At 36.3% G+C, this 21,325-nt stretch overlaps 1 protein-coding gene across 1 annotated transcript in view; it reads left to right on the top strand.

Moving 5' to 3' along the window:
* The window catches only part of SMC2 (structural maintenance of chromosomes 2), a gene marked incomplete at its 3' end in the record, with an annotated part of 49,647 nt that extends 28,701 nt beyond the window's left edge, over nucleotides 1-20,946 (top strand). The window contains exons 17-25 of the mRNA XM_080940021.1: nucleotides 1,699-1,823; nucleotides 3,483-3,676; nucleotides 4,470-4,613; nucleotides 8,715-8,909; nucleotides 10,411-10,611; nucleotides 11,966-12,082; nucleotides 16,162-16,322; nucleotides 18,469-18,616; nucleotides 20,788-20,946. Coding sequence (XP_080796147.1) covers nucleotides 1,699-1,823; nucleotides 3,483-3,676; nucleotides 4,470-4,613; nucleotides 8,715-8,909; nucleotides 10,411-10,611; nucleotides 11,966-12,082; nucleotides 16,162-16,322; nucleotides 18,469-18,616; nucleotides 20,788-20,946 — 1,444 coding nt within the window. The remainder of the gene's footprint in view (nucleotides 1-1,698; nucleotides 1,824-3,482; nucleotides 3,677-4,469; nucleotides 4,614-8,714; nucleotides 8,910-10,410; nucleotides 10,612-11,965; nucleotides 12,083-16,161; nucleotides 16,323-18,468; nucleotides 18,617-20,787) is intronic.
* Nucleotides 20,947-21,325: the final 379 nt, after the last annotated feature.

Genomic DNA, 21,325 nt, shown 5'->3' with positions numbered 1-21,325 from the left:
CTCAGATTCATTTGGCTCTGCCTCGTAAGTGCCTGAATTAAAGGTGTGCCCCCAGGCCTGCATGTCTACTTTTGGGTTCACTTGTTTATATCAGACAGATGCTCCTTTTTCCTTGATTGAGATCATGAATTTCACCTCTTCTTGATATTACATCCTCAAATACATATTTAATGAGTGACTTGTATATGCCAAATACCCTTCATATGGAAGTGATTAAACTATTTCTGCCTTCTAGCATTTTAAAGCTGAGGAGAAACATAAATTGGTAAAATATTTTAAATAGTTGTATAAAGCAAAAGGTAAACCAGGAAAGAATCTAGGAACTGTTCAGGAAATCAGTACTGAAAATTTGGTAGGATGACCAGGAAAACCTTGCCAAACACAACTGCTGAACAAACAAAGGCCTCACTATGAATACAGGCCGAATAGTCAGCCTCGGGTCGGTGCTTGCTGAAATATAATAGTAATTTCCCAGTCTCTGATGATGGTAAAGAGAGACTGAGGAAAAAGCATTTTGTTTAGAATTTACAATACTGAATACATGTAAAATAAATCTAAATGATAAAATGATTCGTGTAAGTCAGTAGCATTCAGTTCCTGAAGTTTAAAATTGTGTATCAAGATGTGAGATCCACTGTATGCATAGAAGAGAAGTTCATATTTCGTTAGAGTGGCCATGCCAGTGTGAAATTGTGTGAAAATATCCATTTTCCCCCATATCTTTATTTACCTTAATCAGTTGTAGAGTAACTGAAATTTTTTTCTGTAAAAAAAGATGCAGCAGAGTTTTTTCATCTTGTTGTAGCTTTATCAAGGTGCTGGCGAGTTTGTAATGCCCTGGGTTTTGCATCTTTTTTGTTTTTTTTTTTTTTTTAGATGCAGGAGATTAATTATTCTTCAGACTTGTTTATTAACTAATTAGAGCACTGAGGTAAAAGAAACTGATTTTGAAATTTTAAAAATGTAAGAATCAGCAAAATCCTTTCTGTGTTCTACAAATGTTTAGTGACTTGGAAAAGAAAGTGCTGTTTTATTTACTGTCAGACAATTTCAAGTAAAAATACTCAAGACAGTGTTTATATTTAGGTCAATCCTTTCTCCTCAGAGCTTAGGAATTTATAGTGTTGTGAATTTATATGAACTTGAAATTTCACTGCAACTGAGTTAGCTAAATACTTTGAATGAGATGAGGAGCCAGAATCTGAGTAGAAGCATTGTAAAGAGGCTTATTCCAGATGCTGATGGCGAGTCCCATGACTTCTTAAACTATCTGTTTCAAAAGACATAAGTAACATTATCATTTCTGACATTTAAAAATAGAAATTAATAAGGAGGTAGCCAGATTTAAGCAATTTTTATGTATTGTTCATGTATTTTTATGTATTTATATATTATAAATTGGCATTAACTTTATTTTTCTAGTAATTAGTGGTTGTATAGCTACAGGTATACTAATACATTTGCATAAACTTAATTTATTCCAAGATCATTTCTAGTGCTTTGTAAAATTAAAGTTTGTTTGATGGTGTCCTGATGATTTACGTTTTGCCTTCAGTGACAGCTCTCCATGGTAACCATTGCCATCACTTTCTGTTTGTATTACGTGAGGTTATTTTATTTGTATTGCTTCAGGTAAGAGCCTCATGTTTGAATGCATGTCTCAGACACCAAGCGTACTTATAAACTTGTCCTTTTAAGGTATCGCCAACTGAAACAGCAGTGGGAGATGAAGACAGAAGAGGGAGATTTGTTGCAAACGAAACTTCAGCAAAGTTCTTATCATAAGCAACAGGAAGAATTAGATGCCCTTAAAAAAACCATTGGTAAGATGAAACCCACTCAGCCTAATCTCTTTGTGCTGCTCTGATTTGTTTTACGTTCAAAAGATTTGATTCTCAGAGCGCACATGGGATTTTTCTGTAGGACAGATTCAAGCATGGGACTTTCCGGTCTTAGGTTGTGATCATCCTTATTTTTATTATGCATTACCAAAATTGTCTCTTTTTAAAATCAATATCACTAACATCAGTATGGAAAAGATATCATTCCTTTAAATCTTTTTCTAGACATTTTAGGATTCTCTAATCTCACAGTTGTGAATAGGTGACATGATTATTTAAGCTAGTATTTAATTTGTACTTTGTTCATCATTAATGTTTGGGATACTTTTTGTATGTTTATGGGATCTTGGGTTTCTATTCTTGTAAGCTTCCTGTTTGCCCATTTTTACTGTAGGCAATTTGTTTTTTCTCATTGTTTACATACAAAAATGTTCAATCTAATGCACTTCATAGCTACTTTTGTCTTGCTACTTCATTTGGCAACAGGGATGTGGAAGAGTGGATCCTAAAATTGAGATTAACTAAAGTCTCATGCTCAACTTTATTCAGAGCATCAGACAACTTATACTCTGAGGGTATTCTTGAAGGTTAAGCAAGGTTATGTGAACAAAAGTCACTTGAGTTTGGGCTGTACATAGTTAGGAGGACAAGGTTACCAGTTTAAGCTGTATACTTATCAGGAGGACAATTCTTGGTGACATCATTCTAAATAATAATAAGATGATGGGTAATCTGAGGTAAGGCCCATTCCTGTTGCTACACCTAGGAGGGTCATGAAAGCATATTCCAATAACAGCCGGTATAATGGAGGAATAGGGATTACAAGACCCTTGTCTTATTTACTTGAAGGTTTCTCACAAGGTCTTAGAAATCTCATACACAACGTCATTTATGTACTGTGTTCAGATATTTTTCTATGCAATTCCTGAAGTGTTTCGTATCTTTAAGAAGCCCTTTTTTCCTCCTTCATTATAATTTAATTGTATATAGTGTCCTGTTTTATTTTTATCATCATTTATGACAAAAGTCTACATGTGCATTTCTGTAGTATTATTTCTGTTCTTCACTAAAAAGCAATAGAAAATTGTCCAGTGTTAGCTTCTGGAATTATATTTGTACTGTGATCCTAGCTCTGACAAATGTCACACATGACAGGCATATATCCATTCTTCCTTGTTTACTTCAATTTAAACATGTTGTTGCCCTGGTCCTTCTCCAGTGTCATGGTTGGGCATAAGTAGGCAGAATCAGTGTAAGGTAGGGATAACTAAAGTCATGGACAATAGTGTTAACACAGTGTTGATTTGAGCTGCCAGGAAGTATAATTCAGCAGTCCAGCATGGGCTTTGTTAATGCAAGGCTGAGTCATCATCATCATCATTTTAAAAACAAAAATGTTCCTCTACTTCCCCAAATACAAATTAATCTTTCAGAAGAAATAACTTCAGAGATTGTTAGATAATTCAAATACTGCTTTTAATAAGGCTTATGTTTCATTATGCCAGTTCCAGAACATAGCTAAAATGATTTAAAATATTCAAACTCTAGCTTCTAATGTTTCAAAACATTTCTTAGATTGATTTGATTTATAAGCTTTTGTCTATTATTAAGTTAGCTATGTTTAACTACCTTGTGATTCAGAGGAAAGTGAGGAGACATTAAAAAACACAAAAGAAATCCAAAAGAAAGCTGAAGAAAAATATGAAGCATTGGAGAATAAAATGAAAAATGCAGAAGCTGAAAGAGAGAAAGAACTGAAGGATGCTCAGAAAAAACTTGATTGTGCCAAAACAAAGGCAGATGCATCTTGCAAGAAAATGAAAGAAAAACAACAGGTAAGACCTTACTTAGCAATCTTTTAAAATCAGTGTAGAACAGAAGGTGATGATATGTCACAGGCTGGCCACTCATCACTCTTGATTCCAAAATTTACACAAGTTATATAAATAGTAAATATGCATTTTACAAGCCATACCAAAAACACTGCAGTTGAGTCAAGCAAATCTGGAGCAAATCATGATGTTGTATGTGTCTTTGATCAGAGCATTAACGGGGTGATGTTCCCGTTCACCATTACCTTGTGGATGTGCACTGTTAGTTACTGAAGTAAAGCATGCTATATTAACAAGGTGTCATAAAATTGAAGACTGATCTTTAATACTTTTTGCATAGTGACAGAGCTGGTATTTGAATGTATTTATGTCTCTAAAGACTATACTCTAAATTTTACAAACTCTCAACCCATCTTAAAATTCTTCCATTAACTAGCTCCACAGAAATTTTCCAGTGAACTAAAAGTCTATGTTAAGAAACAAAGTCAAGTTATAAAGGCTCTTGCACACTGAAAAATGTAACTAAAGTTCACTACTTCATATGTTATGTAGAGTTTTATAACTTTTCTATAGTATAATTACAGATAAGTAAAATAATTATACAATTTTCTAAACTCAAAATTTATACGATTTTAAAAGAGATTATTAGCTTCTTTTCTCTTTCTTCTGTGTAACAGCTTGGTTTGTTGGGAGTTTAATACTGAGCAGTCATACTTAAAAGAGAATAATGTTAATTTTAATCTCTGTGGAGCTAAATGACTGGCCAGCAGTTAACCGTGAGTGTGTGCTTCTGTAGGAGGTTGAAGCCATCACTCTAGAGCTGGAGGAACTCAAAAGAGAGCATTCGTCTAATGAACAGCAGCTTGATGCTGTGAATGAAGCCATCAGAGCCTACGAAGGTCAGATTGAAATAATGGCAGCTGAGGTCACTAAAAATAAGGTAAGACTTGTTATCAAATTGGAGAAGCTTGGGTTCAAGAAGCACACTGAAGCAGATTGTCCTTGGGGTTAGAGACTTACTAGGAGTCGGTTATTAACTTCACAGAAGATGGCATGTTGTGTGTGTGTAAGTGGGAGTGGGGGTCTGAGAGTCCAAGCCCCAGAGCTAATGGATCCACAGCATGATGTGGTAGACAGCTCCCGGGAGAGTTTCGATCCCTTCTTTGATTGCAGAGCAAGAGGGCAGTCCCTTGTCATTGGTGCCAAGTATTCCACAGAAATGTCTTTCAGGTGAGCTCTGGCTAAAATTGGGGGCTTGTAGTGTGAGGAAGAAAGGCAGGCATCTTGTTACTGACTTACAGGATGCCGGGGAGTAGAGAGGAGTTCAGGTGTGCCCACTGTCAGTGTGGGCTGTGTCAGGGTCACACTCACTTTCTTACTGCCTCTAACCTGAGCCTGTAGATCTCTTAAGAAAGTGAGGATTATGTCCCTGCTATTTTCCTGAAACTGGTCATTTGGGGAGATTCTTACGGTTTCAGATCCAGAAGTTTTTGGTGTGGTGTTGCCATATTCTGCACAGCAGTTTGATGCTATGGTGGGCCTTGTCCTTGGCTCCCAATTTAATGCTTATCTACTTATGAAATGTTTAATTAACATGATTGATTTAGTACTTTAAGTCTTTCCAGAAAGTTATAAAATCACAGCAGATTTTCATTCTTAGTCTACTCAAATACATGAAGTAAAATGAACAGAGTTTAAAGAAAAAAAATTAACTGCTTAGGTGAAAGGATTGATCACTAGAGGTAAAGAGAATTCTAAGGTACATAGGAACAACAGAAAGAAGTGGGTATTACCTCAGAACTGAGGTGATTGATCCACAGATACAGCCGTGGAGCCCCACTTTATTCACAAGGCTGAGGACCACAGATCTAACTGCAGAGCTGTGACTAATTGGGCAATGATTTAGGTTTGCTAGAAAAAGCTTTCCACACAGGGCTGTATATGTAGCTACTGAGAAACAAATATCTCTGAGCACTGGTCTTTGGGTGATATCCAGTCTGGAACCATGTAAAGCCTCATGCTAGGACATGCACGGCACTGTACCCTATACTTGGTAAGCCTATCTTTAAGACAAGCACAGTGAAACCAGCAAGTACAGCTCTGCCTTTCTACAGTGTCTCTATAGTAAGGTAACATAAAGCCGCAATGATGTTTGCATTTGATAGTGAGAAATGGACAGTTCTCAGAAGCACAGACTCTTGGTCTTAACCTGTTTTATTCGTTGTCAATTGACTTTTGTAGTATTTCTACATCTGCATCTCTAGTATAACCTTCATTCTTCAAGTTATTTGGGTTTTAACTGAGATGTCATTCTTATAAGTGACGTGAGTTTTGTGTTAACTAAATACACATGGTATTTACTGAGGTCTTCCATCTACATAGGAACTTCATAGTAAAGAGCCCTTTACCTTTGCCATCTATGTCTGTTGTTTCCTGTTATCTTTTCCCTTGAGAATGATTGAGTTTTTAAATTTTTATGTTATTTTTTTAGTTTACATCCCAGTTACAGCCCTCTCCCTCCACTGTTCCCAGTTCCACCCTTACAAATCTCTCCCCCAATTGCTCCCTCCCCTTCACTTCAGAGAAGAGCAGTCCCTTCTTGTACCACCCCACCCTGAAAAATCTAGTCCCAGCAGGATTAGACATATCCTCTCCCACTGAGTCCCAACCAGGCAGTCCAGGTAGGGGATCCGATGGCCAGAAACAGAGACTGAGACAGCCCCCACTCCACTTATTAGGTTGTCTACAAGACTCCCCAAACTCCTCCTGATGTGTGGCTGTGGGTCTCTGCATCTGCCTCTATCTGCTGCTGGATGAAGCTGCTCAGGAGATAGTTATGCTAGGTTCCTGACTGCAAACATAGCAGAGCAGCATCATTAATAGTGTGGGGTTGTCTCTCTCACGTGGAGTGGGTCCTGAGTTGGAACAGTTGGTTGGTTGTATCCTCAGGGAGCATGTAGGAGCTGGACCTAGACCCCTTATACATTTGTGGCAAATGTGCTACTTGGTCTTCATGTGGGTCCACTAACAGGTGGAGCAGGGCTGTCTCTACTCCATCTTTATCACTGCACATCTTGTAGGCAAAACACATTTTGTGTTGAAGGTTTTGTGCATGGATTGATATCACCCTCCTTCCTCTGAAGTTCTACCTACCCACATGAGGTAGCCACTTCAGTCTTTATATCCCGTTCTGGTAGAGACCTCAGCTTCAGTTACCCCCATAGCTTCCCTGTATCCTCCTCGTTCCAGGAGAACTATTCACCGGAGATGCCGTGTTTTTGGTTTCCATGAGAATGATTGCTTCATGTAGTCTGTGGTATGTTAGAAAGTATTTGCTTCGCTCTTGACTTTATTCCTGATTATATTCCATTTTGCTAACACATTATTACATACTATATTAGTAGCAGAATAATTTTAACTTTCTTTTCTAAGAATTTATAATTTGTCTCAACATTATAGTTCATGTTGATTGGATTTTTTTGCATAGATTCTGTTCAATTTTCCTTTCTTGCCTACAAGGTAAATTTTAATTATTGCTGTTCTGGTTTCCTTTATTTTGATCTTTTTTTTTTTTTTTTTTTTTCATCTTAATTTCTTTCTTTGCCTTATACCATGCCCTATCAATGTTGTGTTTTTTTTGTTTTTTTTCTTTTTTTTAACTAGGAAACTGTGAGATAGATGAGTTAGTTTTTAAAGGTTGTTCAGTCAAGCTTCACCTTACAGATTATTTCCTCTTGCTGATGGAGCAGATAAGCACACTCCCTGGGAGCCAAGGAAAGAAATTATCGTCCTACTAATTGTCTCCAGACAAACAAGATTAAAACTCCATTTCTGCTCAGGCTGAAGTGATAGGGCTCATGTGTATTTTCTCCCAGTGCAAAAAACACTGGCAGCTACATCTGTGGGGCTCCTTTTTAGTCTCAGCATGAGTCTTCCTAAGCTTGCCTGTCACATGCACTTAGAGTTGATAAGACTGTGTGTTAGTTCCCTTTAATGTATTAGAATTTCACTTTCATGTTATTCTTCAAAGAGTTTTAAGAGCTAAAATATCTTCAGATTTTAAGATAAGTCTTGAATTTGTTTTCCTCGTGCAGATCATTAATGAACACATTAATATTATAGAAGATTATAAAGAAATTAAATCACTCTGAGCACATGTAACAATCTGAGGTGTAGAACATTGTTGCTCGGAATTATGTTATTTCCCTAATATGCCCCCTTCCCCCATCTAAATTATTATTGGTGATTACTTAAGGAAATCATTTCTTAGAGTCTTTTGACAGATTATTGTACTTAACTTGGCTTTGTCTTAATTTTCTTTCCCCCTAATGTAAGTATAAGATGAGCTAAGGTCTTTCTCCTTTTGTCTCATATAAACATTGTCCTGTGAGTTTGTGATCTTATCTTTACTATGGGGACCTTCAAAATCCAGGGTAAAGCCAAGGAGTAGAGGGAGGTGGTAGTAGAGGAAACCACACCTGTAATTAGTCTTTCGAAAGTTAGGAGGAGCAGGTGGCCCTGAAAGTCAGGGTAAGAAATTTTTCTTTGCACTGAGTCTGTTCATTTTTCTTTTGACCCCTGTGTTCAATGCTGTGACATTCTGTTACCAGCAGTAACAGAATCACCTTCTGTTTGCAGAGGGAAACTTCCTAGGCTGTGCTGTCTTATCTTTGCTTTTTCTTGTTCTTTGGGGAACCTCTCAGTTTATCTTCTGGATAGGTAACTGCACTTTTAAACTGAGAAGTGGCGGATCACCCCTTGTAGTCCCTCCTTCCAGGCATTCATTCCCCTTACACTACAGGTAGTAAAGTGTCTTGTCTATAGAATGGACTGTTATCAGTTTAGTCCTTTTAGTGGTAAACTGAGGCTTATCTTATGCTTGTATTCATGACTCATTTTCTGGGTTTAAAATGTGAAAATTTATATAACCATTAAATGTAGCCATTGACATGCTTTGCAAGTCTGTCAGACGCACTTGGAGCAGAATTAAAATACTAATTACCTAACTTATATTTATTAATTTTTCTTTTTGTTATTTTAGGAATCAGTTAATAAAGCTCAGGATGAGCTGATGAAGCAAAAAGAAATAATAACAGCCCAGGACAACATAATTAAAGACAAATGTGCAGAAGTGGCAAAACACAATTTGCAAAACAATGATTCTCAGCTTAAAATTAAGGAGTTGGACCACAGCATAAGCAAACATAAGCGGGAAGCTGATGATGCTGCTGCAAAGGTACGGTTGTGTTTAGTCTCACGGTCTAGATGGTCAAGTTTTTGTTTCTGAGCTCTTGAACAGTTCTAGTAACTGCTCAATAGGAAACTGGCTACAAATGGCAGGAAGATAGCCTACTGTGTATTTGAGTTACAGCTGTGATAACTGCCTGTCACTGCATTTTCAATAATAACCCAAATGATTTGGTTTAAATTTAATTGTAGACATTTATTTCTTTCTGTAAGATGTATTTCTGTAATATTTCTGAATGTGATTGGTATTCTTATTCATACTTACTGATACAACTTATTAATACTAATAATATACATTATCTTATTGCAAGTTGAATTTGAAGAACTCAAAAATGTATGTATGTGTCATTTTAAAAGACATTGGTTTTTCAGGTATCCAATATGATTTTGTGCAATGCAGTTATTTCAAAATTATCTCAGTTTTTAATCACACTTGAAATGTCTTCCTTTGCTATGTCACAGTATAAGTATTTTAAAGAATATATGGTTACCTTTATAAAAAATTATTATATCAGACACTATCCTGAAGATATAGGAATAAGTAACACATCCGTCCAGTACCTTCAAAGGCCTTACCAGTCACCTCAGAAGCTAGACTGTAGTTGAAAGGTTACTTTGTGTTTTAGATCTACCACACAGTGGAAGTAAATAGATTAGACAAGGATTACACTCTACTGATATGAATGAATCTCACACAGTTTTAGAGGAAAACCATTAAAGATTATAATTTCAAATTTGGAGTGCGTATATTATATGAAAAAGTTACATTTTACCTTCCCAGAAGAGGCTTTTCCTCCTTAGATTATGATTCCGAAAAAATGTAGTCACAATTAGGCTTTCATGACTTCATCAAATATTGTGGCTATTTCTAAGGAATTTTAGCTATACACAAATTACTTTATGATTGAATTAGGTAAAATCTGAATGAGCCTCAACTGACAGATGTTTTGAATATACAAATGAAGCATCTTCAATCTGGAAATATTAAGTGCTTCAAAATTAAAACATTTGTATGCCAGCATGCCATATGGAGAAAATTTAAGACCTTGTCTACTATACCAGGTCAGAGCAAAAGTAAAGACACAGTAAAAATGTCATGTAAAATCATCTTCAGATTTTGTGTGAATTTTCTGTTTTGACTTAGATCCTATCTCTGAGATATATGTATATATGTAAATATTCTAAAATTGGAATAACAAAACCAAACCAAAGCATTTCTGGGCCAGAGTATATTAGAATAATGGACACCCACTTGTGCTTGCTAATACTTGGTGGTGAGACTATTCTGTGTATTGTGTGTGCTTCATAAGTCCACAATCCTCAGCTAGGAATTCATCCTGTTCTATAGAGGAGCTGTTCACCGTTCCTTTTTCTGTTTTTTTTTTTTTTTCCTCTAAAATAATTTCTTTTAAAAATTGTAAGCGTTTAGGAAACTGGTTTGAAAATGTTTGGTTTGAATATAATTTTATTTGTTTTGCATATGTGATCAGGTATCCAAAATGCTGAATGATTATGACTGGATTAATGCAGAGAAACACCTCTTTGGCCAACCTAATAGTGCATATGATTTCAAAACAAACAACCCAAAAGAAGCTGGCCAGAGACTTCAGAAGTTACAGGAAGTAAAAGAGAAGCTAGGGAGAAATGTCAACATGAGAGCTATGAATGTGCTGACAGAAGCTGAGGAGCGGGTGAGTCGGCTTCCTAGCAGTGTTGGTCATATTAGAACAGCACAGCATCTGTGACGGTATATGGTCTCTTGCCTAATGTAGTAGGATCTTTCTGTCTATTTTTTGTTTGCCCGTTCCTCCCTTTTCTTTATTTCTTCCTTGATATTATGCTATTTTGTAGATCAGTTCTCTTTATGCTGTCTTGTATAGGTGACTTTTGCTGTCTGCTCTAAACATATTTGCCTTACTGTGATGAGAAACATGAGCAAGGCAGCTTTTATAAAGGAAAACATTTAATTGGAGTTGCTTACAGTTTCAGAGGTTCATTATCATCATGATGGTGGCGGCCATCATGCAGACAGGTGCTGAAACAGTAGCTGAAAGTTATATCCTGCTTTGTGTAGGCAGCAAGAGAGACTCTGGTTGTGGCCTGGGCTTTTGAAACTTCAAAACCCATCCACAGTGATCCACTTTCTTCAACAAGGCCACACCTAATCCTTTTAGTACTTTCTAATAGTTTGATCCCATGGTGACTACTTGTTTAAATATATGAGCAAATAGAGCCATTCTTATGCAAACCGCTTACTCTTAGACTTGCCTTGTGAATAAGGTTTGCTGCTGGTCTATAACCTCATCCTTATATCCTTGGTAAGGTCTGAGTTCTTCTGCCTCTAGAGTGTACGAAACCATTTTATAAGTAATGACTAAAACTGCTAAGTGGGTACTATCCACCATTTTACTACTGTAAATCCAGCAGCATTTACTGGCTTCTAATACTCTCAGTTACTTGAGAGTGTATCCATTTCCTCTTTCATGACAAAACTTTTATAGTCTAGGAGGCGAATCTAGTATCACTTGTTGATGAAATGAGATGAAGTAGTATAAGGAAAACTCCCTACTCCTGAGAAGCTCACAGGGAAAGAGCATGCTCAGGAACTTTATATTTTCCTTTTAATTTATGCAAAATTAATTTTGTAATTTATATTAGAGAGTGAATAGATATGTATGGAATTGATCCTAATTGAAAACATGGGGCATATATGTCACTGCAGAGAATTAAAAGTCTATTCATGGCATTGGTAAAACTAACCAACTTATACTTAAGTTTTTGTGTGACATTTTTCAGTTTGCCTCAAATGCTACGAAGAAAAGGGATGATTAGTATGAACTTAACAAATTCTTGGTTTGGAAGTTGAATTTTTCTGTATGTTGATACAGAAGTATGTTTACTTTTCTCATACTTTTGTTTGTGTTATAGTTCTGGTACATTGTATCTTTCTAGTAAATAGGGTGGAATTTCTTTATGGCTGACTAAACCTATAAATGAGGAAGAAATTTTGTATCTTACAAATAAATTGTTCTATTTTTCTTTCAGTATAATGACTTGATGAAGAAAAAGAGAATTGTAGAAAATGACAAATCCAAAATCCTTGCAACTATAGAAGATCTTGACCAGAAGAAAAATCAGGCCCTAAATATTGCTTGGCAAAAGGTAGTTGAATCCCAAAATGTAATCCCAAGGCAAGGGTGAAGGTTTACACTGTGAAAGCAGCTAGCTCAGTGTGGCTTGAATGAGGCACACATTCGCAACCTAGAAGACATTTTAAACTGTGCTTTGTCTTTTTGACTTTACTAAAGGATGTGGATAAGTTTCTCTCACATCAGCATCTCTCATGACTATTACTTTCAAAGGAAACACCATTTATTCTCTTTCCTCTTTGAAACCACACCCTTCACTACTGCTTAACACTAAAAGCAGCACATTGCACTGTAACAGGAGGGTTAGAAATAAGAACCTTCTAAGGACTCGGTTTTACCATTCATTGCTTTTCTGGCCATTTCTAAAATGTTTCTGTACTGTAAATCTATGTATCTGAATAAACTACTATACCAAAATACAGGTTTGAGTATAGTTAGTTTTAGTGTAATGATGATGATTTGCAGATTCTGTAAGTTGACACTGAAAATAAATAGCAAGCCTTTTAAAAATTATTTTTAGTTGACATATTAATAACTGTACATGTTTAAAGGGTATGCAGTGACATTTGAGTATGTGTAGTGTGTGGTAATGACACAGGCATTGAATGTACTCACTTCAGACATCCAATGCTTGTGCTAAGAACATCAGAATCCTGTTTTCTAACTTTTAATATATCCATTAATTGCAGTCAACAATAGTTCATCTTGTGATATAAAGCAGGAGAAGTTAGTCCTCTCATCTAAGGGCACACCTGCACCTATTAGCTATCTTCTCTCTAGTCCCCTTCCCTGGGGAATCCTTATCAGACTCCCATGGACCTTTCTTTCTAAAGCTTTAGCATTGATTAGTTAACCTTTCTCGTTGCTGTGACAAAAAGAAGGGTTAATTTGGTTCACATTTTAGGGGTATACTCCATCACAGCAGAGAAGTCACGAGGCAGGAGTAGCAGGCCACTGAGCACATTGTTCCCACAGTCAGGAAGCAGAGATAGATGTTGGATAGTTTGCTCAGTCTTTGGTTCAGTACGACCCACATTCAGGATAGGTCTTCTTGTTTCTGTTAAGACTCTCTACAAGTGACCTTACAGATATGACCAGGAGTTTTCTCTTAAGTGACTGTAAATCTTGTCAGCGTGTCAGGCAAGACTACAACATAAAACAATATGCAGTGATTGTAGTTCTGTGCTGACTATTTCATTTAGCATAATCTTTAGCAGAATGGTACATCTTTTGTGGCTAGTTAATATTCTTCTCTGTATGTGTATCAGATATATCATTTTCATTATATCCTTATTGATCAATAGGCCTCTATGTTGGTTTCAGATTTGACATTTTGATGGCATTATAATTTTTTTCATATCGACCTTATTACCTTGAGTGAGATAGTAGGTCATTATGGTTTTGATTTATATTAGTGATGTTGATAGTTTTTTTTTCCCTTTTTGGCCTTTTTGTAATTTTTTTCCTTTTGAAGAAATTTCTATTCAGGTTATTTACCCATTTTTAAATCAGGTTTTGTTCTTCAGTTTAAGTTACATGTACATTTGGTGTAGTAATGCTTTGTAAATTTATAGATCTCCCCATGGTTCAGATTTTTTTTCCTAATTCATTGTTCTTACTTTTAGTTTTTAATGTCATATTCTAACTCTCTTCGTCTCTTCACAGTTTTTGATTTAAAGTCTATTATAACTACTTTAAGTGTGGCTACTGCTGCTCACTTTCAGTTTCTGCTTGCATGTTTTTTCTCATTTTCAGTCTTTGTTCATATATTTTATGGGTAAACTTGAGTTTCTTTTAGGCATTGTATCATTGTATCTAGCTGTTGTCTTTATCACCCAGTTTGTATCTTAAAAATTTAACCCTTTTACCCTCAAAGGTGTTATGATGGTGATATATTATCTCATTCTATTAAACATTTCCATTTTTATAATGTCATCATTTCTTTCTTTCTCTTTCAGTCATCTTTGGGATTTGGTAATTTTCTGTGTTGGTAGAATTTTCTTCTCTTATTTATTATTTGCATCTGTTTTGGTGTGTTATAACTCGTGTTTGTTTTCTGTATTGTATTCATTGTCCCTTTATTCCTAGTGGAGAACCTAAAGCAGGACCTTCTGCGTTACCTCAGTACAGTTTTCTTTTTTTCTGATGGAAGGTTTGCTTTATCTTGATTAGTAGGGCTTTTTGTTTTGTTTTGTTTTCATGAATTTCAATTATCATTTTATATTAGCAAAATTGAAATAATTTTATGTATTTTATCTGAGTACACAATAAAATAAAAGTATTGAAATAGCAAAAAAAAAAAAAAAAAAAAAACCCTATGGGCTCTACAGATTTGTGTCCAGCTACTGAATCATGAGTAGGTCATTAAAAAACTTACAGGAGCTTTTTAATTCTAGAATTGAATGAGGTAAGCATGCCAAAATGTAAGGGGTGTAATATAAACAGTGCTATGAGGGAAACTTTGATCTAACAGTGCAGCTCAGAGCCTTAGAAAAATGATCAGCCAAAGGACAAATTGGTGGATGGAATGTCAGTGTTAGGGAGGAATTAATGAATGGATAGGAAATGAATGACAAAGAAAATATAACAGGGAGGAAAAGAGTTAATACAACAGATAACATAATTCAGAAAATCATCGGGCCTTATTTTAATAAAATATATTCTACTAAATTAGAACATTACAGGAGCTTGTAGATTCATACTCATGACTTTAGTTCTGTTGTGAAGAAACACTTTGACCACAGCAATTTATAAAAGGAAATACTCTGTCAGGGGCTCAGAGTTTCAGAGGGTTCATGATCATGATGGTAGGAAGCACAGTGGCACCCAGGCCGTCACAGCAGTAGAAAAGTAGCTGAAAGCTTATGTCCTAATACTCAGGTAGGAAGCAGCTCCAACAAGGCCATACCTCCTTATCCCTTCCAAACAGTCCAACTGAGGACCTAATGTATGAGCCTATGAGAGCTATTCTCATTCAAATTGCCATACTCACCAAAATTAAACCAAGATGAGATGAACAACCAAATATGTAACAAGTAATAGAACTGAATAAAGTATTGCTTAACAGTTGTTGGCTTCAGTTTGCTCTTTCCTAATCCTCAAGATTCACCAGTATAACTAAAGCCATCCAATATTCAGCCTCCAAGTCATCATCCCTCTCTCTGTATCCAACAGTAAGTGACTGTTCGAAGCTATTAATATTAGCACATAGCTTTTGGGCTGAGATAATACAAATTATCTAGTTCATAATCAGGAATACTACTAGTCTTAAACTGCATCTTTATTTATATAATATCTATCATTACTTATATAAAATCTAGCATTATTCCATGACCAGATGGAATCACTGCTCAATCTCACCAAATCTATAAAGAACTAATACCAGTACTTCTCATATTATTCTATGAAATTAAAAGGGATGTCATATGTAATCATATGTAATCTTGTGAAAGACTCAAGCAAACGCAATACAACAGAAAATTATAGTTCAATCTTTTCATATACAGAAACTTGACTTAGGCATTCCTGAAGAGCATATAAGATTAATACTGGGCCATAAAAAATGCCCCCCAATAGTTCCCAGATTTAGTACAAATGAGATTGTATTTTACAAGTTGATTTTGCTCTTTCCTGATTACTCAGTATTCAGCATGGCAGTCATCCTTTTTTGTTTTCTTGATTTTGAACACTACTGTAACGTGATAGAAGCTTCTGTTACTGGCATATTACTACTTTTGGCTGAGGTAAAATGTGTTCCTTAGTTAGGTCCATATTCAGAAATACTGCTTGACTCTAGGAGATTTTATTTTATGTGCCTGCCCTGATTCTGAAGATTTCCCTAGAGATACACAAACTGTTTTCTGGACTCTAAAGGTTATTGGTCATGTTCATAAGACAGATGGTAGATGCTGATCAGGTATATGTGGATGTGCTTTGAATCACCAGGATAGACCTGCTATGGCAATTCAAGCAGCTCAAATGGCTTCCACAAATTTTCTTCCCAACAACACTGTGGTTCTATTGAGTTGCATGTAAATATCCTAACAACTGGAAAATATTCTGATGCTGTAACATGATTTTTTTTTAATCTAGGTGAACAAAGATTTTGGCTCTATTTTTTCTACCCTTTTGCCTGGTGCCAATGCTATGCTTGCACCACCAGAAGGGCAGACAGTTTTAGATGGCCTGGAGTTCAAGGTTGCCTTGGGAAATACGTGGAAAGAAAACCTAACTGAGCTTAGTGGTGGTCAGAGGTATGTAATCCCCTTACAATTTATTATTTTCATGGTTATTTTATTACATTTCATTGTTTTATTTACTTTGTAATTCTATTTCAGTTTTGATTTGTTTGGCTGCCTTTGAAGAGTTTCTGAAGCCCAATTATGGGACTACAGATTGGGTTAAAATATTTGTGTAAATTGGCAAACGTTACCAACATAGCTAAGAGTTGAATGTAGTTGAATATTTGCAAACAAACAAAAAAAAACTCAACCAGATAACTAAACAAAAGCTAAGAGCAAGCCATGTAGGGCCCTAAGTACCTGAAAGGAAAAATGGAAGTGTCAGCCCTGTGCTTACCCAGGTTTCTCCCTCCTGACTATTAGCAAGGGTTAACAACCAGAACTTAATAGGACACAGGGACTGTAGTTTGAGGACACTACAGAGAAGTTAGCATTAGGTCTGTGTGTTCCTAAAGTAACCACTTTTAGACAAACCCTAGAAAACAGAACAGTCAGCCCTGACATCAATTTTATCACAAAGAATACTACCTCCTTAAAGAAGATAACAAAATAGACACTGCACATGGTCTGTAACATTTAATAAGAATTATAAGACACTTCTGTATTCTCAGGACTTCAAGGGCAAAGGAAAAAAGACTGCCACAATTTGAGTCCATCTTGCTATACAAGATGTGAGCTCAGTCTGAGCTGCACAGCAAAACTGATTTTAAAATAATAATAGTATTCATAAGTTTGCAAGAGAAAACCCAAAGTGTGGTGACCTAGAGAAGAATAATTCTTTAAAAAGAAACTGAGCTAGGAAGATTAATAAGTGTAAAATGTAGAGTAAGTTTTTCAAAAATTGCACTAAAAAAATGCTAACATAGATAAAACCCTTTAAAAAATAATGAAGTGGAAATGTAGAGATAAAACATGAATGAAATATAAAGCTCACAAGATTCATGAGTTAGATACCATAAAATGAGAAAGAGTTAACTTGTTATACCAGTCATATCTAATCAAGCTTAACCGAGGAGGGATTTGGTGTCCTGCCAAAGCTGCCCAACACATATGAAATTAGTGTTCCAAAATTGGATGAAAATGGGACACATATACTTAAATAATGACATCAGATCTTGCACGTATGATGAAATCTGTAGAGACAGTCATTTGAGCTAGTGGCAAGATAAGCTCATAGGCACACACAGCAAGACTTACAAGATGACTGGAAACCCATGTTTATGTTAGAAAATCCAGAGGCAGCCACCCCCCATTCCCCCACCCAAAAAAAAAAAAAAAAAACACTTAGCATAGAGTGATTTGAGACTTTATACTTCTTATCCCAAACTGACAGCTGGAACTTTTAGAGCATTTAGAAAGGGCTGAATGGATCAGCCTGGAATTCTGTGTCTAAGAGAAACATTCATTATTGAAGCTAATAGACTTTATCCAAACAGAGCCAAAAAAAAGTCATAATTCAGAAAATCATTTTAAAAAAGTACCTGTGGGTTTTTTATGAAGTTGTCATCTTTTGAGTAGAGATATAATCTATAATTTATATATGCATGTATGGCACACACCACACACACACACACACACACACACACACACACACACATATAGTATATAATATATGTGTGGGTACATGTATAATAAGTTTTTAAACGGTAATTAAGTTGATAGTTTCCTTAATAAATGTATAGCCACTCTCTTACCTGATACCTAGGCTCTAAATAAGCAGTTGAGGTAGGGATAAATGTCACTTGTTATAATGTGGTATGATCTGGGGCTGCCCGGAAAGCTAGGTAGGGCTGGCTGCTTTTCTAGACATAGATTTGCCAGCACCCACATGTCTCACAACCATCTGTAACTCCAGCCTCAGGGGTTATAACACCTTCTTCTGGCATGTGAGGGCAGCAGGCAGTCCTGTAGTGCACAGACATACATGCAGGCAAAACACCAGTACATACAAATTAAAAGGAATTTTTTAAAAGTAACTTGATCTTCAGTATAAATGCCAAATGTATTAAAGTTGTCTCAGGAAAATAATACACTTGTGATGAGAAGTTTAAGATGAGTCTACTATTTATTATGCTAAGGACATTGGAAGTTTGCGTTAGTGTTTTAGTTCATTGTGTCATAAATACTTATGTCTTTACCTCCTCCACCATTTTCTCAGGTCTCTAGTGGCTCTCTCACTAATACTGTCCATGCTCCTCTTCAAACCTGCTCCAATTTATATCTTGGATGAGGTGGATGCAGCCTTGGATCTTTCTCATACTCAGAATATTGGACAGATGCTGCGCACTCATTTCACACATTCTCAAGTAAGGACCACTCTAAAAGCTCTCTCAGTAGAAGTCAAATAGGTTTTTGGTTTGTCTTATGGAACTAAGGCTTTATTAGTGATCATCGCCACATGAGATGTTGGCGGTTGGCCCTTGCTCAGTGCTATGCAAATAATCAGAGCAGCGGTCAGCAGACTCAGCACTGCTTATTGTTTTTAACACAGCGAAGAGCACAGCTTAGAATTGATTAGTCATGATACAACTGCTTTATTTAGCTATTTGCCACAAGAATGCCACTTGAATACAGCTGCCTCAAGAATGCACTTGAGTCATCAAACAATGTGGCGCAAAAGGGGGGAACTTGGCGACACATAGAGAACTTCCCTTAACGCTAAAAAGAGGGTTTTTTGTTTTGTTTTTATTGCTACAAAAGCCATGGTTTCTGGAGGTGGTTGAATAAAACTATATATTATAAAATTCTGGAATATCTACTCATTCTATTCACTCTATAATATTAATGTTTATTATGGCAGCTTTTAGTGGTGCCTTTTCCTACTATATGAAGGTGATGTTTGGACAGAGATAAAACTGTAGAAATTTGCAGTCTACTTTGATATTACATTTATCACAGAATGTTCTGTCACTAAATGATTAGAGCTAGAGAGCTAGCAATAAAATAGGGAAGGCCAACCACAAGAGTCACTCCTGGGAAATAGTAGCTGTAAGTAATGAAACACTGAAGGTAAAATGAAGAAGCTGCACAGATAAAAGAACATTACTATTCATTTGGGTACATGGTGCTACAACTGGCTTCAGTTGCTACTTGAAAATGTACGTTTTCTTGGTGTCATGTGTTTAAGTAGAGAACATAATTCATACATCATTTTCCCTTTTCCCTTAACTCTCCTCCCATTTAACCCCCAACCTTGCTCTCTAAAATTCATGGTCTCTCTTGTTAGACACACAATCACAAACATACTTACATATTCCTAAGTATATAAATATAATTTACTTGATTCATATAATGTTACATGTATGTGAGGCCTCTTAGGAGAGGGAAGCATTGTTAGTCCAGATGGGCAAATTTATATTTATACACATGCACGCACAGACGCACACACACCCCAACCACTTGGTATTGAACAGCCAGCTCAGGGGAGGCTCTTCCTTAGTTATCTCTGGTAGTCTGCAGTGGGCCCACGACATTCTCTACTATATGCCTGTCTCTTGTGCTTATTTGCATCTTGTTTATGTAGCCATGGCATTGAGACTTCATGGGTGTGGCTTCTTGAACATTTCTAGGAGACGCAACTTCAGCAACATTTCTGTTCCTGCAGCTCTTAGAACCTTCTGCCCCTACGTTGACATTGCCTGGGCCTTAGATTCAGGAATTGCATCACAAGTGTATCAGTACTGTGTACTGTGAAATCACTCGTTCTCTGCATTTTGATCAGCTGTGGTTGTCTTAAGAGAAGCTTCTTTGATAAGGGGTACGGGGTACATTCATCTGTGAATAAAAGGGTAAACATTTAGCTAAGTCAGGAGTTAGTAAATGGCAGTTGTAGGTTCTCTTCCAAGATCCATGACCTCATTAGTCTTGTGTAGTTGTCCACTACCAGACATGATTTCACCTCCTGTTGTGAGCTATAAATATAATTAGAGAGCTGTTGATGTCTGCCAAGTTGTACATGCCTCAGGGTTATCATTGCCATGCTGGGTAGTATTATTGGTTGATCACCTTCCTTGAAAACTTGCCTGGCACCTTCTGATACCATGAAAGCTAAACCCCAGGAAAGAGGCTTTCAATTCAGAATCAATCAGCAACTATCCCGCAGATCCTTTGTCCAAGACTCATAACATCCTTAGCAGTAAGGTACCTTCCACTTCTGGGACGTAACCAGGGGCAATAGTAATGGCCTATATGTTTCCTGAGTTTCTTGGAAAACCCTACAGTCAACTCAAGTTTCTTATACCTAGTATTAGTGTGTTAGTCCTTAGCCCTTAGGAGGGTAGCATTGTCAGTCCAGGTGAGAAAATGCATATTTACACACACGCACACAAGCACACACACCCACATCACCCTCCATCCTGTCCCATGGTATGTTTTTAGTTTTTTGCTTTTGTGCTCCATTCAATTTTTAAATCCTCTCTAGAGAGTGAACTTCTTTAAGAATATTTTCTTTAATGTTTTTTCTTTCTCTTTCCTTTAGTTCATTGTGGTATCCCTCAAAGAAGGTATGTTCAACAATGCAAATGTTCTCTTCAAAACCAAGTTTGTGGATGGCGTTTCTACAGTAGCCAGATTTACACAGAGTCAAAATGGGAGAATTCCAAAGGAAGCAAAGTCCAAGGGAAAAGGACACAACTGAGTGGGTGCTACGAGTTCAGCTACAGACTTCTCACCTTGACCTTTTTACACACGAACTTTCAAGAATTTGGGATTCTAAAGTTGTTTATATAATAATGTTAACATTATTTTTATATGTAATTCTTTTTAGCACTGGTTAAAGAACAAATTCTTCTTTTTATACCTACTGTGGTTATGGTCCAATTATTGTAGTTGTGATTGCATATATATAGTCATCTTTTTCTTACAAAAATCTTTTTTATGTATTAAAGAACCTGGAGTACACCTAGTTGGTAAATTCTGTATGCAAATTCCAAAAGTCTAAAAAAACAGATGAATTTATAGGATAAATATGGCTGATAGTCAGCTTTTAGCGAGTTTAATTTCGAAGGACAGTATTA

Source organism: Micromys minutus, assembly GCF_963924665.1.
Source record: "Micromys minutus genome assembly, chromosome: 28".
Lineage (NCBI taxonomy): Eukaryota > Metazoa > Chordata > Mammalia > Rodentia > Muridae > Micromys > Micromys minutus.
This window is presented reverse-complemented; position numbering and strand designations above follow the sequence as displayed.